The sequence below is a fragment of the Pholcus phalangioides genome, unplaced genomic scaffold (assembly GCF_987345545.1).
Source record: "Pholcus phalangioides strain wild (caught in Gottingen) unplaced genomic scaffold, Ppha-v1.0 ptg000004l_1, whole genome shotgun sequence".
NCBI classification, from domain to species: domain Eukaryota; kingdom Metazoa; phylum Arthropoda; class Arachnida; order Araneae; family Pholcidae; genus Pholcus; species Pholcus phalangioides.
The window spans coordinates 21,944,064-21,957,161 of record NW_028301597.1 but is presented as its reverse complement, the minus strand read 5'-3'; the positions used below and the strand labels follow the sequence as shown (position 1 = coordinate 21,957,161).

At 36.7% G+C, this 13,098-nt stretch overlaps 1 protein-coding gene across 1 annotated transcript; it reads left to right on the top strand.

Moving 5' to 3' along the window:
• Positions 1-514: 514 nt before the first annotated feature.
• On the top strand, positions 515-12,508 carry LOC149086754 (uncharacterized). Its single transcript, XM_089231116.1, has 9 exons — positions 515-588; positions 2,036-2,138; positions 3,376-3,431; positions 5,215-6,198; positions 7,059-7,248; positions 7,395-7,533; positions 10,626-10,734; positions 11,086-11,139; positions 11,956-12,508. Exons 4-9 carry the CDS (start codon positions 5,369-5,371, stop codon positions 12,197-12,199), a joined length of 1,566 nt encoding a protein of 521 aa, XP_089087242.1. The 5' UTR covers positions 515-588; positions 2,036-2,138; positions 3,376-3,431; positions 5,215-5,368; the 3' UTR covers positions 12,200-12,508.
• Positions 12,509-13,098: the final 590 nt, after the last annotated feature.

Here is a 13,098-nt window from a genome sequence, read left to right as displayed (position 1 = left end):
AGTTCTGTTCAGGCAGACCTGAGAACATTATCTGTTGCTTTGAGAGGTTTGTTACCCTTAGTCAACGATTTTCTTGAGTTTTTATTTCTTGTTTTTTTTCTCTCCCCCTCTTTCTTTCTCTCGTTTGGTTTTTTGTCCTTTTCTACCTTGGTTGTTTGGTTTCATTTTTTGTTACCACACACTCATCCAGGGACTCCATGTCATCATATCATTTTAAAGCGGCTTAGCATCGTCCCCTAAGCCTGAAGACTTCTTCTCCATCTCATATAACATCTCCATCTGCGTTTGTTTCGTCTGGTTTGTGTTTTTTTTTTTTTCTTTTTTTCATACCCTTCTGAAGAAGAAGGAAGAATGGAAATTGCTGAAATTTCTATGTGTTCTGTGATTGTTGAAAGCTCTTTCGTTAGTACATTTTTATAACATATTCTATGCTCTTGTGGAAGTTTCTTTCTCTAACAGGGGATGGCCCGAAGGCATAAAGCCCTGTATAATTGAAGAAGAAGAAGAAGAAGAAGCCTGGCTGGTAAAATATTAGTTTTCCTAGGGACTGCTTTAATTTTATTTCTCGGTCTGAAGCTCGTCGCTGAGGTAATATTAATGTCATTTAGTTATTTTTCATTCTCGAGGTTTCATAGTTAAAGGCGTCTTAATATAGGAGGGCCGAAAGGCCCCTGGTCACCCATCCCTCCCAGTCAAATAGGCTCTCCAAATTATTGAAGTATTTTTCTAGAAGTTTTTCTTCACATGTTAATCGGAGGGGGGGGGGAAGTGGTCCCGGGACTCGATAAGATGTCGTGGTCCTGCTTACGTTTCGTGTCCTTATTGTGCAACCAACCGTGGATTGGGCAAATGTTTCATATTCTCTTTATATGTACGCACGTATCGATTTCGATTTTCATACGTTATGAAAAAAAAAAACTTCTATAGAGCCAGGGACGTCTAAAGAACATGGAGCTCCCGGGCAAAAACACTTTTCGCTGCTCTCTAGAAATGTCTACCGATTTAGGTTTACCCTAAAAAATGTTAACCAGATCTTCAGACCCGTTTACATGCATTCAGGGGTATGGGTTCATGCATGCCACCCCCCCCCCCCCCACTCATATCCTGGAGCTAGACCCCCCTATGATGGAAACTTCAGAGTGGGGCTTCTTGGAGGGGAATTTGTGATAAAGTAAAAAAAAAACCATGCGCCTCCATGGATAAACTTTGCACTGTATGGTGGCCTTTGACTTGGCAGGACCATAGGTGGAGATAGACTTGGAAGTCTGGGGAGGGGGTGCACGATGATGATGTTAATTCATATATACGCATATACATTAGATCTGTCTACTCTACCTTTCCCCGTATCTCCGTCCATGGGCAATACCAACAACCAAAACCGCTGCTTACATCTTTTTGCACCACTAACTTCATCGGTAAATGGCAGGTTGGGCATTCGTAATTATTGGCTATCAGGCCCATCTTCATACAGAGGTCTATAGCGATTCTCTGCTTTTCAAATTGTAGCCAGTGCAGATACATTAAATCTATGCCGTCAGCCATAACGGGGGGGGGGGGGGGAGACAGGAAATAGTGTGAAAAAACGACACAACAAAGCAAGACCAGCTTTGAGCAAAACAAAATGGCAATAATAAGCTGGAAAAGAAAAATCAGGTGCAGTGGCGCCATCTACATTTTAGGACCCAGAAGCATTATGTTAGCGACATATCACTGTTTTGGTACATACAAAAATTTTGCAACACAACGGTATATTGGGAATTGGTCAAAAAAAGAGTAATGAAAAGTTTGCCCAAAACTATTTCTTTTTTTTTAACGATGCTGTGAAGTTTTTGAATTTTTTATATTCGTAGTTGATTTTTTTCCCCTGAATATGCGTTATTATTGTGTTGGTTATGCTCATTCTAATGAAGCATGGTTTTCTTTTTTAATTATACACCAGCCTTGCATGGGTCTGGCCCCATATGCAAATAAAGATTTATTATTATGTGTTACAAATGATCAAATATTAATTTGCAATTTGTTTTGTTATTTCCAGCCTTTTTTCCCAGACGATCATCTCATACACGCATATTTGCCAGCTACTGTTTATGTATTGACTTTTCCAGTGATGTGTGGTGTTGTTTTCTTCAGTGGTATAGGTAAAATATTAAAAAAATGTGAAATTTATTTGGTGATTCATGTTGTGAAACTTTGCATGTACTATTGTATTTGTTAGTGTACAGTTTCCTATTTGGAGTGAAACTTGATTGCACTCTGAGTATCTGTGGCTATATCTATAATTCTAAACCGACGATTGTCGTCAAATTTTGCATATTTACCAAATGGGACCCTACTTGAATGATGGGCTACTTTAAAAGTTCGTCAGACCAAGGCGAATGCCCGAAAAAACAACAACTAAAAAGTGTAGAACAACAGTGGTTCCTGTGCCTCAACAATCGGAATGTTTACTTTGGTTACCATGGTTCTCTAGCAATGCGTTTCAGATGTGCATATGCCTTTACAATAGTTGTTTGTCACTTCTTTAACTCTGTCAATATTATGCATAATAGTTTATTCTTTTATAATGGTTTGTCACTTTTTAAATCCTCCCAGTAGTTGAAGAAAACCTGGGCAGCGCATTATACTGTAGCTAGTGCATTAATAAACTCGAAACATTCATGAAAATAATTAAGCATATACTTGTGTTTTCATTTTTCTTAATTGTGTTAATATTCATTTGAAGGGAAATTCCAAACATTTCAAAAAGCATAGAAACTAAATTTTATGTTTTTTTTTAAAACGTTCACTGTAACAACGACCCAGTATAATTTCTGTTTCCTGTGGATCAAAAGGGTCGTTATAATGAGCGTAGACTACATTTTGTATTTTTGAAGGTTTTGATTGGCCCAGATTTTGCACTAATATCGAACTTACAACATCCATAAAAAGTTTACAATTTTAAAACTTGTGCATATTGGTGCTATTAATTGCTCTTAATGCTGCGTCCACACTGCATGTGCAACGTATTGCCCTTTAGTGATTTTCTGAGCCTCCCACATAATATGAGATTTTTGCTCGTGAGAATCCATTTCATTTCCATACATGAAAGGTATTTATATATACACCTCTGGAATCTAGTATGGCATAAAGCTGTGGAGATGCAGCCACAACCTGTTGTGGGTAAGTGAAAAAGAGCAAAAGCCAGGTGCATTAATCATTAGTTTTCTTGAACATGGGACCGAAATCCATATGAGTGTGACTCCTGAGAGGCTGTGCTCACATTTTATGTTTAAAAATATATAAATTTGAATATTCAATTGTGATCCGTCTCTCATTTATTTTCTGATGTCTGAAAAGAGTTTTGATCACTCTTTGTTTTGTTTTTGCAATTTTTAGGTGTGTTCATCATAAAACATATGATAGCATGATTATTCAAGCTTTTTTTCATTTAAGTGAGTTCATATTTTCGTTCATTTATTTTAGGGACATTTTAGTAAAGCATTTTTATTGTTTTGCCTTTAGGAATGCATAATTTGAAGTTTTATTAATTTCATTATGTTAGAAAAGTAACTAATTTAGTAGGGTTGCACCCCGTAGGGTTTTTGAGGCTTCCCCTTGCAAAAGAACACCATAACAATGGCCCAGGATTCCAGTGTTGAATTCTTGTCCTTCCTAGATATGCCAGTTACTGCCCTGAATTTCTCCTACTATGTTGAAAACGTTCTGGAACTTATTTTATTACAGAAGAAATGAGTACAGGTAGAATCTGCTTATTTGGTGTTTCCTTCAAAGTAACTATGTTCAGTTATGCATTTTTACCATCATTCATATAAGATGTAAATGCGGATTCTAAGTCACTTTTTTTGCCACATCCTTCCTCACTGCACTTCTTTTGAGCCTGAGAATCATTACTCCTTAAGCAAAATTTTTATTGGAGGAAAAATGCACATGGGGCGAGATCAGGGTAATAAGCTGTTGTAGAAGTATCAGAATGTGATGCTTTGACAGGTAATCTGACACCAGGAGTGCCCGGTGAGCTGGCTGGCGCGTTGTCATGAGGGAAGTACATGATTTGGAAACCAGACCCTTAAAAAGATCTGATTGCTTGTGTCTCACCAAATCATGCAGACTTTTAAGGATTCTCCGGTTCTTTCTGGTGTCAGATTACTTTTCAAACCATCACATTATGATACTTCCAAAACTAACTTATTACTCTGATCTTGCACCCCTATGTGATTTTTTCCTTCTTCCTCGAATAAAGAATTTGCTTAACTCTTTAAGCGGCAATGACAAGATATCTCCCCTCTATAAAAGCCTCTTATTTTAGCATTGACAGAGCCCAGATATTTTATAAAAATTATTTCTTAATGGGAAATCTTTTCCTAATCCCCCTTAGTTTGCACTTGTTGAAAGTCAGAGAAAAACCTACTTCATTAAAAAAAGATGACATTTTGAAGGGGGGTTCAGGAATTTCTAATTGCCACTTAAATGGTTATGGGAAAAACTACTCAACTTCTGAAGTGCAGCGATGAAAGTACTAGAAGATGTGGCAAAAAGAGGCTTGTAATTCACATTTACATCTTTGTATGAATGATGGAAAAAATGCATAATTGAACAGGGTTACTTCAAAGGAAGCACCAAATAAACAAGTTCTATCTATACTCATTGTTCCATAATAAAATAAGTTCCAGATTTTTTTGATGTAATAGTATATTATCAGGGTTCTAGCATGTCTACTTGGGGCCTCTGGACAGACGTTTGCTTGGAGCCGCCTTGGAAGGGTTATTATTATGCAAAATAAGTGTACATTATTTTATGAGGCCCCTATTCGGCTTGGACCAGTGCAGTGTTTGCCCCAGCTTAGTTGCAGGCCTGCATATTATGATCTAGTCATGTTTTCTAGTCATATGAATCACCAAATCGTTAGAGGTTCCGCAAAGGAATATGGACGAGGTGCATGTGCGGTTTAGTAGTCATATGAATCATGTATATTCTATATTGACTTAGAATTGTTTTGTTTAGTCATAGGCGAAGATAGACATGGAAGTCTGGGGGGGGGGGCACGATGATGATGTCAATTTATATATACATTAGATGAGTCAACTCCACCTTTGACCCCCACATCTTCGCCCATGTGCTTAGTGCAGCATGATGATAGATAAATGCTTTAAAATGTATGCTGTCACACAAAAATAAATTCTTACTAGCAATCAATGTTTTTATTCTGTTTTCCAGATTGATTTGATTTCGCCTTCATGGGGAAATTAAGGATGTTACTTGAAAAGTGGAATCTTCATTTATCACGTCTGTAAAACAACTGTATGTTGTACATTTTTTCAAGCTATGAAAGCATCAAAGAACATAAATTGATTTATGTATCGTACTCAATATGAATATCAATGTAAAAAATTTTAGGAATTCAGATGTTACTAACTGTTCTTTGCCTTTACTTGAAGGCGAAGTCACTGGAATCCTTGATGGAGAAGTTTCTGTTCAGAACAAGTCATTGGATTCTGAACCTATTGCATGGCCTGTGATAAGTGGATGCTTTAAAGTCCTTGTGAATCTTGTACCTGGTGATAATTTTATTTCTTTAATCTGTGATTCCAGAACTAAACAAATTTCATTGAATTATAAACCTTTGCCTTTCAAAAAGTTCATCCGCCTTGTATATATCGTATGCCAAAATGACCATGGTTCATTTCAAGCTCCACCTGGTGAAAATAATTCTGCATCCAGCGCAGTTAAAAGAATTTCATTGGCTATGCAGATGCTGCAAACATTCACTGCTGAAAAGATAAAAAGCCATGGACTAAATCCCAAGACATTTGCCCTAGAAGAAGAAGAGAATCGCCCTGTATGCCATGTATTTAAAAGTTCCTTGCTTTTGGAAAATGCTCTGGGAATGAGTGAAAATGAACTGTGGGAACACTTTGCTCTTGAGTTGATGAGTTCCAGCTTGAGGGAAAGTGATAACTGCAAATTCCTTGCAATAATATCATTCACCAGGTACGTGAATGATACATCGCAACAACCAAAGTCTTTCAAAGAAGCCAGGGAAATGGTACAGGGTTATGCTGCACTTGCAGCTGGAGGACTGGCACTACTTGGTTCTGCTTGTCTGCATACGTGGCCAGAAAGTTTATCTGAGATCCCATGGAGATTTGGCGACACTAGAAGAATAGATAAGATGAATCTCATGGATGACAGCTGTAACAGGTAGGTAAGTGTAGCTTTCCTCGAGGCTGGATTATTATTTCTGCGTATTTCTTGTTACAGCAAACATTATTGGTATTTTTTCAAACAGTGTAGTGCAAAAGTTGTGTTTGTTTGTAATATTTTCAATTGCACAATAAGCCCATTTGTATTTCATAACTCTAAATTCTCTTCTTCATAAATGAAAACACTCAACTCAGTTGTATCATATCAACATTTATTGATTATGAAACTGGTTTTATGTACAAATACTATTCCAACTTTGGTGGGATTTGGCAAAAAAAAAACTTATAATATTTGAATACAGTCAAATTATAACCTCAGTTTCTTTACCTAATTTTTATGCAAAGCAACCATCCTGCTTTCGGTGGTAAGGAGGCGATTACCATTTTGCAGACTATACCTTGCTTGATAAGGGACTCAGAATGTTCCATTTGTGGATGTTAATGGGTTTTACTGTTACGTGTTATCATACTGCTGTATTGAAAATCGGAGATTCACCTTAAGTCAAAGAAATATCAAAACAACAAAAAGAAAATTTATTCAAAAGTGAATTAAAGTAGGCTAATTTATTGTAGAATCTAATGCAATTCTAGTTGAACCCTAATTTAACTGACAATTTCAATGTCTATGAGGGTCTTTATTTATGGGTCTCATGAAAACTCACAACCACTTGTTTACAATTTCTGTTGTTTAATTACAACAAAAGTAATTATTATTTTTTAATCAATCCCTATCAGTGTAAATTTTTTGTTCAAATTCTGTATGTAATTATATTCATACTCTTATAAGTGTTGTTCTTTATTATTCTTATATCAGCTTCCTAAAACTTCTCTTTGCTCTTGTTTTATACATTTATTTAGGGGTTGGTATTGGGCGTGCTATGCATCGAGCCTTGGTGCAACACTGCACGAACTTGGACACATATTTGATTTGGGACATACCCCTGATGGTATCATGTCAAGAGGCTTTGATAATATTCACCGGTTTTTCATTGTGGATCTTTTCTATTGCAGCCGCACATATCAGAGAAAGTATAATCCACATTATCAGGTAGGTAATATGGGCATCTCTATGGAAACCTATACTTTATGTGTACAATTTTTAATGTATTTTGTTCATTTGTTTTTCTTATGGAATTTTTTAAAATTTGATAATTTTCATGTAATAATGTTCATTTTGAATGTTTCATAACATAGAAATCTCACCATGAAAAGCAGCACGCTGTCCAGCTGCAAAAGAAATCACAGGCTTCTTGGTCGGTATCCAATACCAATAGAAATGTAGAGCCAAATAAAAAGCTGTCATGTAAAACAAATAGGAAATGCCTGCCCTCTGGTAAGTTTATATACATACTAGGGAGGCTCTGCCCCCTGCCGCCTTTGGCGGCCAACCCCCCCCCCACTTCTCTCCCGGACATATCTTGTTTATTTCGTCCCACTTCACCAGCGTGCTATGGAAAAGGGGAAAGGGACGTGTGAAAGCACCAGCCTACTGAAGAAGCGAATTTTAATGAAAATAATAATAAAGCAACAAAAAACAAATGAGATTCATCAAGTATCCCCAGAAAACTTCCCCATGGGGGTCTCCAGATTCAATTCGCTGAATTTCAGTGAGGCCCCACACTGGATATATCTTGGGCTACCGATGTGTTGCAAATTTTACAATGTTAAACCACAAAAATCAATGAGATACATTCAGGGGCACCGAATTACAACCTGCCAACATTTCCATGAAGCCCTGACCTGCAAGCTTGTCGGACACCCCCCTGTGAGAATTTTTCATTTTTATCAATTTTACAACGAATAAAATCCAGGGCCCCACATCCAGTAGCGGGGACACAATACGCAGATTTTTAGTGCGGCCCCAGACTGGCTATATCTCGGGTTTCGGCTGTGGCAAATTCTACAACAGAAAAGAATGAGATTCATCCAAGGCCCCCAAAATCAAACCTGTAAACATGGGGCCCCCGACTTGGAAGCTTGTCGGTCATCCCCCGGAGCGAGTGCCATGAAAAATTTTCATTTGTATTCGTTTTACCAACGAATAAAATCCAGGGCCCCCAAAATGAAACCTGTAAACATGGGGCCCCGACTTGGAAGCTTGTCGGTCATCCCCCGGGGCGAGTGCCATGAAAAATTTCCATTTGTATTCGTTTTACCAACGAATAAAATCCAGGGCCCCCAAAATGAAACCTGTAAACATGGGGCCCCCGACTTGGAAGCTTGTCGGTCATCCCCCGGAGCGAGTGCCATGAAAAATTTCCATTTGTATTCGTTTTACCAACGAATAAAATCCAGGGCCCCCAACCAATTACCCGGGACACCAATTCGCATACTTTTGGTGGGGCCCCAGACTGGCTTTATCTCGGGCTTCCGCTGTTGCGAATTCTACAACAGAAAAGAATGAGATTCGTCCAGGGCCCCAAAATGAAACCTGTAAACATGGGGCCCCCGACTTGGAAGCTTGTCGGTCATCCCCCGGTGCGAGTGCTATGAAAAATTTTCATTTGTATTCGTTTTACCAACAAATAAAATCCAGGGCACCCAAAATGAAACCTGTAAACATGGGCCCCGACTTGGAAGCTTGTCGGCCATCCCACGGAGCGAGTACCATGAAAAATTTTCATTTGTATTCGTTTTACCAACGAATAAAATCCAGGACCCCCCAACCGATTATCCGGGACACCAATTCGCATACTTTTGGTGGGGCCCCAGACTGGATATATCTTTTGCTTCCGCTATCGAAATTTTTCAACGTTGAAGCAGCAAGAAAACAATGAGATCCATCAAGGGCCCCTGGAAATGAAAACTTTTTACTTATACGTGAAATCTTCCCCGGGTACCCCGACCCTGTGTTGGGAGCACTGCTGTTGTGTGTGTATATTATACATATATATACCTCTCGGCATGGACCTCCCCCCCCCCCCCCACAAAGGAAGGGCTGACAGGGGCCACAACGATTCTTATCACTTTTTGATTTTTCACACTATAAATTAATCACAGAGGGGCCCCTGAAAAGCTGGTTTGGGGACTCGAAATCTAAATTCCAGCCTAAGGGCTCTGCTGTAGGATGTAGGAGCCTCTTGGTACATGCACATAACATGGTCCCGATGGGTCAAATGGGTCCCGATATGTGAATATCGACCCAATATCGATATATGATATCATATCGATATATGAATGTGAATATCGATATATGAATCGAACCCACTTCCGTAACAGAGTTTCCGTCACTCAAAAATTTCACCCACTTCCGTCACTCGGTTGCTTAGCAACAGGCCCTTTTCGAGTTTGTTTGTGATTTTATATTATAGAATAGATTTATAAATCTAAACATCTTTCAAACATGAATTATCATGGATAATTTTGTGGACTCACAAGCAATTTTTAACAAGAACAATACAGCTAAGAAATAGTCCACACTTTTCTTATAAAAACGTGTAAAAGAGTTTCTCATAAACAAGCACATTAGTTGAAAGCATTGAAACTTGGTTTTCTTCCGGGTACAGTCATTTTTCTAAAACACTGGAATTTTTTTTTTTTTTTTTTGTTATTTTCACATACTATTATAGAGCGCATTCGTTTGCTGAGGATGCTAAACAGAATCAGCCGGTATTTAAATTGTTTTCATCTGAAATCCTTATTTTGGGGGGAGGGGGGGGGGAGGGAACTTTTCGAGTTCTTTCAACGTTTTCTCAAGTTCTTATTTTCTTAGATTGGACTGATATTTATCATTTCTAATACAAATTGTGATAATTTCACGTGTGTAGTAATTTATGTAATCTTATTCTGTGGATCAAGAAACACTTACATAATTTATATTATTTATTATATTCATTGGCGTATGCAAAGGGGGGGGGGGTTCTAACACCCCCTCCCCCTTGAAAGACAAGATTATAGCGTTACTTTGCAGGGAGAAAAATTAAAATCCCCCCTCAGAAGCAAAAAATCTTAAACCCCCCTCGAGAAAATTCTGCGTATGCCTACGATTATATTATTTACTTCTAGAAGCCTGCATGCTGCTATTAGTAGTCATCTCAATGACAACCAAATTTTAAAACACTTCATCATACTTTGTTCAGCATGTATTTATACATTTAAGCACTTGCTTTTTTACAAAAAAAGTTTTCTTTTCAATGTGCATTGATTATAATCAAATCATTTCATAGAGATAATTATCATGAAATATTTTGACAAAGCATATGGAGAGAAAGACTGAAGAACTCAAATACAATCATGAATATGTTTGCATAGAAATATATAGCCTCCTATAACTTGAAAGTGTGTTATGAATACTGCATTAACTGACTATTTTATTTAATGATTCAAGTCTGTGAATTAAAGTGAATTAATTTTATGCTTCATTGTGTTAACTGAGCATCTTTTATCAAAAAGTCTGAAACTGTGAATTCATGTGTAATTATGCAGGCAAACCACCATGGAGAGCACCTCAGCCATCAGAAGTGCAGTTGTACAATTCTCTGAGGACTGATGTCTTTTGGGCTCGTTCATCGGCTCTGATTTTGTATTATCACAAGTAAAATTCAATTCTAATTTTTTTACTCTGAAATTCAAATGTATGTGTTTGTGATTTAATTCAGAATCATTGCATTAAATTAAATTTCATAACATTATTTCTTACCATTTTTGGTTGAAAAAAAAATTAATGTTGAGATCCTTATTGCTTCCAAAAGAATTTTTAATTATTGATTTTTTTTCCACCGCAAAATTGGGGATATTTTACCAAAATGGATATCCATTACATTATTTTGGTTTCATTAATTATTTTGGTAATGTAAATTAAAAAAATAAACTTCATGCAATAAAAATCAGCAATATTAAATTTTTTTGTGGAATCAAGAAAAAAAACTTATTGGTCTACTTTTAGGTGGTTCAATGAAGAAACAAATTCAGAAACATCTGATAATATTTCAAGGAATGGGTAAGTAAAAATTGTCCTTCTGCAATATAGTAGGTTTTTTATAGAAGTGTTTCTCTTGTATAAAATATGAATTGGATTAGATGCTTAACAAGTTACATGGTCATATTTTATTGATTTGATTATAAATGTAAATATTTTTGTTTGAAGTGATAAGAAAAATATTAGAATCTGTATAGATAAAAAATTAGTATACAACCAGTGACAGCCCTAGAATTTGTGATGTGTCCAAAGCAATTTTTATTTTTTTATTGTGCATCTTCAAAATGATTAACAAAAAGTTGTTACTGTTCCAGTGGTGCATATGTTTCAAAATTCTCGTCAACAGCTCACTTGTGACTTTTGTAGACCATTGTATTCTTATCTTTGGGAAGTTTGTAATAGTTTTAAGACATGAAGATGTGTGTGCTGCATCACAAAGAAGAAAATGACATCCGTAAGAGTTAAAGAAAGCTTTCATCAGTTAAAAAAAATTGGCTAAGGAGGAATTTTTTATTAATCATGGCTGAGAGGAGCTGCCAAGTCTCAAGACAGTACTTTTTTTAGGAATATAATTCATTCCACTCAGAAGGGTGGGCCAATGGAGTACCCCCCCCCCCCCACCCAGGACTTTGTCAAATATTAAGTTTCTTTTGTCTTTGTTTCCTAGTGATATATTTAATGGTAATGTAAGGAATATTTGTTGATGTAATTTTTTTTTTTTACAGAGTGTTATTTATAGTGTCAACTTTAGCAGTGACTGATGCATATCGGAATAACATTGCAATACCAGAAATGATCTTATTGTTAGTGTTTCACAATGACCTTTTTGTTATTTAGGTTTTGTTTTATGTCTGTTCATGGTATACGAGTGGTGGAATATAGGGATGATGATGGCATGGCTTTTCATCATCTCGAATTCATCAGTGGAAGCGACCCTGTTGAAGTTGATGTGAAATCATCATTGGTTTCTTCAAATCAAGTTATTCCAGACACTTTGAATGTGAAAGTTCATGTTCAAGACGGCATAGGAAACATATGTCAGTGCACATATCTGAAGTCGTCTCTCTCAGTTGATAGTTGAAAATCAAAAAATATATGTATTTTTGTCAATTTTTAAGACAAACTGAGATGCCAAAAAAAGTGAGGTAATGATTTTCAATTCTGATGGAAGTCATCATGACTTTTTTTCATCTTGATAATATGAAATATTTTTTATAATGGTGTCAGAAATCATTTAACTGCTTATGCTCGCGTTTTGTTTTGATTAGAAAGAAAGTGGAAAGTTACGTCTATTTCAAGTGCATTCATAGCTTTAAAAATGTCTTGCTACCAGATAGTATTTTGTTTTTTATCGACATGATATAAAGGCAATAAATTATTTACAAACACACTTGAATATATCGTTTTATCCAGTAAAGCACTTTAAAAGTCTCATGTGAAATAACTAAATTTCGAGGCACCAAATATCAATAAATTGTTGTTCATCTATCTTTTGTGCATATTAATCACAAAAACTCATACATCATACAGCTTTTTCTTAATCAAGAAAATCTGATACTAGATTTGTATAATTATTTTTCTCTGTCACAGTAGAGGTTGGAAATGAACGGTCTCTCAGAAAAATTGCTTGCCCGGCAGAGATAGATTTATGGTTTTGCTGCCCTTCCATTTTATAATTTTCTTGCCCATTCATTTCTCAAATTTGTCACCCTGCCCACTTAATTCTCGCCCCTGTAAATATGCCTGTGTCCCTAAAGTGACTCACATGCTTGCACACTTTCTTGGTCGCTCACTGAAAATTTATGGTGTAAGAGGGAAGAAAAAATATTACATTAGTCTTGGTTCCTTGAGCTGGAGCCCTGTCAGCCAGCCCTACCCTGGCGGGGCCATGCTCTGTAGATTACTCATCAACGGATCCCCTGCTCTCTAAGTCACTATTTTGTTCACTCACATGATTCTAAACTCTCTAGATCACTTGTT